Source organism: Melampsora larici-populina, assembly GCF_000204055.1.
Source record: "Melampsora larici-populina 98AG31 unplaced genomic scaffold MELLAscaffold_19, whole genome shotgun sequence".
In the NCBI taxonomy this organism is placed as follows: Eukaryota; Fungi; Basidiomycota; class Pucciniomycetes; order Pucciniales; family Melampsoraceae; genus Melampsora; species Melampsora laricis-populina.
In genome coordinates this window covers 838,373-840,347 of record NW_006768783.1, presented here as the reverse complement: position 1 = coordinate 840,347, position 1,975 = coordinate 838,373, and the positions used below count along the sequence as shown (strand labels likewise).

Sequence of the window (1,975 nt, the reverse complement as noted above, 5' to 3'; positions counted from 1 at the left end):
TGTCTTTGTGTTGTGTTGGCTTCGTACTTGGTTTGATGTGGAACTCGGTTTAGATTTCACGCGCCTCCAAATTGACTCTTTTGGTGAGCTCATCTCAGGGGATGAAGTTTCTTTGGCATCATTACTTGAGTCTGCGTCCGCCGTAGCATATCCAAAATCGAGATCATGACCATCAGCACTTGAATTGGAATGCACAATTGGTCTTGATCAAGTTGCCGGCATAGGCCATAATCCAACTCAAATACAAGGGTCCAATGCCTTCCATCCCAAACCTCAAAAGTTTAGCAGCTGGCTTATTCAGAATCTCTCTTTAATCTACTCTAAACGTGTTTGATCAAACATATACTTTGCTTCCTGTTACCTACAAAGAGACTTCTTCCGTGCATTTGAATAAATCGGTGTAAGATACAATGCTGGTTTCCGATCCATCTTACGTACTCAGAATCTAGATGCCAGTATATTCAGAGCCTTGCTGGCATCAAGTCATGGAGCATGATACTGCATTCACTTGCATCCCCTTCCAAAGAGTGGTATTGTATTGGCTCTCTGTCAAGTTTTATGTTGTGGAGAAGATGGCGGCGCTCTGGTCACGTCCCTTGATGTTTTGTTCCCCGCCTTGATCATGTAAACTATTTGGTGTTTTGTATTTCCTTGTATTAATGAATGTGATAGAGATCCCAATCAAAACATGTACATAATTGTAGACGGTTTGGTATACCAGCAACACCCAACCCAGCCTCATGACCCGCCGCACAGGCTGCTACATATCATATCACGTACTTGTCATCTTTGCAGAGGCCCAGCACAATTTCTGGACATCAGCGGGTGTGGCCCCCACAGCATTCAAACAGTGTTGTATTCCAGACTCCTGCATTTTTGCGTACTCTTGACCAGGTTCAAGAGCCAAGTACATTATTGCATCCAAGTCGTGGTATGTATGAGTCAAAGGGGATACAAAACACCAAACGGTTTACGCAATCTAAGCGGAGAACAAAACGTCAAGGGTAAGCTTATCAAAGCCCCCCTTGCCCGCCTCTTATCAAAGTCCCCCGCCCAAGTAGTTGAGGCAGGTGGGGGGGACTGATAAGTTTACATCAAGGGACATGACATCAGCATCTTGACAATGAGAACAAAAATGGGACACAACATCAGCATCTCCACAATGCAAAACTTGACAGAATGCCAACACAATACCACTATGTGGAGACAATGGAAGGGAACGCAGCATCATGTTCCATGACTTGATGGTCAGGAAGTGTTGGACAGAGAGCAAGATATCCGGTCTTCAACAAAAATAAAAGGGCACCTCATTTGCTGACCAGTTGCTCACTAGCCAAGCATCTCATCAATTTTTTGCTTGCCGCGCACAATTGTCTTGGTATGTTTCCCTGCACTCTTTGTCAGCCAACTGGCTATATACAATATATTGAGCTTACATATGGCCACTCTATTTTGCCTCTTGATTGATCTAGATACTATTGGTTTCCTCAACACCGAACCCATACACAACTATCGAAATTTCATTGCTTTGGCTTCCTGGTGAGTCTAGGGATTCTTGATCTACCAACCTCCATCACGGCTTCCTATAACTGAAGCTTGGTCCAAATAATATCTCACCTTCAAGCAGCTTTCTTCCTGCACAACCAGCATTTTCTTTTGGGTAAATCAATACTGAGATTTTTGGTTCACATCAATCATGATTGGTATCCAATTAAGAAAGATGGTTTCACTTAGCTTGATATTAGGTGTTTTGATTATAACCATGATGTGTGAATTTATAGAGGATTCAGAAGATATTCAAGGGCTCAAAAGTCTTAGGAAATCACATACTTCTCTTGAAGATGATGATGACGGCTCGCGAGGTGGGGATTGCGAGGGGTGTTCAGGGACAGCCTGTAGCTCAGACGCACAATGTCGCGCACGTGGATGCGATGGTTGTAGTACAAGTGGTGTATGTGTATTGAGCTCTCTATAA

The 1,975-nt window shown here is 43.5% G+C and overlaps 1 protein-coding gene across 1 annotated transcript; it reads left to right on the top strand.

The window, feature by feature from the left end:
• Positions 1 to 1,696: 1,696 nt before the first annotated feature.
• On the top strand, positions 1,697 to 1,975 carry MELLADRAFT_124266 (uncharacterized protein; the record flags this gene model as incomplete). Its single annotated transcript, XM_007410258.1, has 1 exon — positions 1,697 to 1,975. One exon carries the CDS (start codon positions 1,697 to 1,699, stop codon positions 1,973 to 1,975), a length of 279 nt encoding a protein of 92 aa, XP_007410320.1.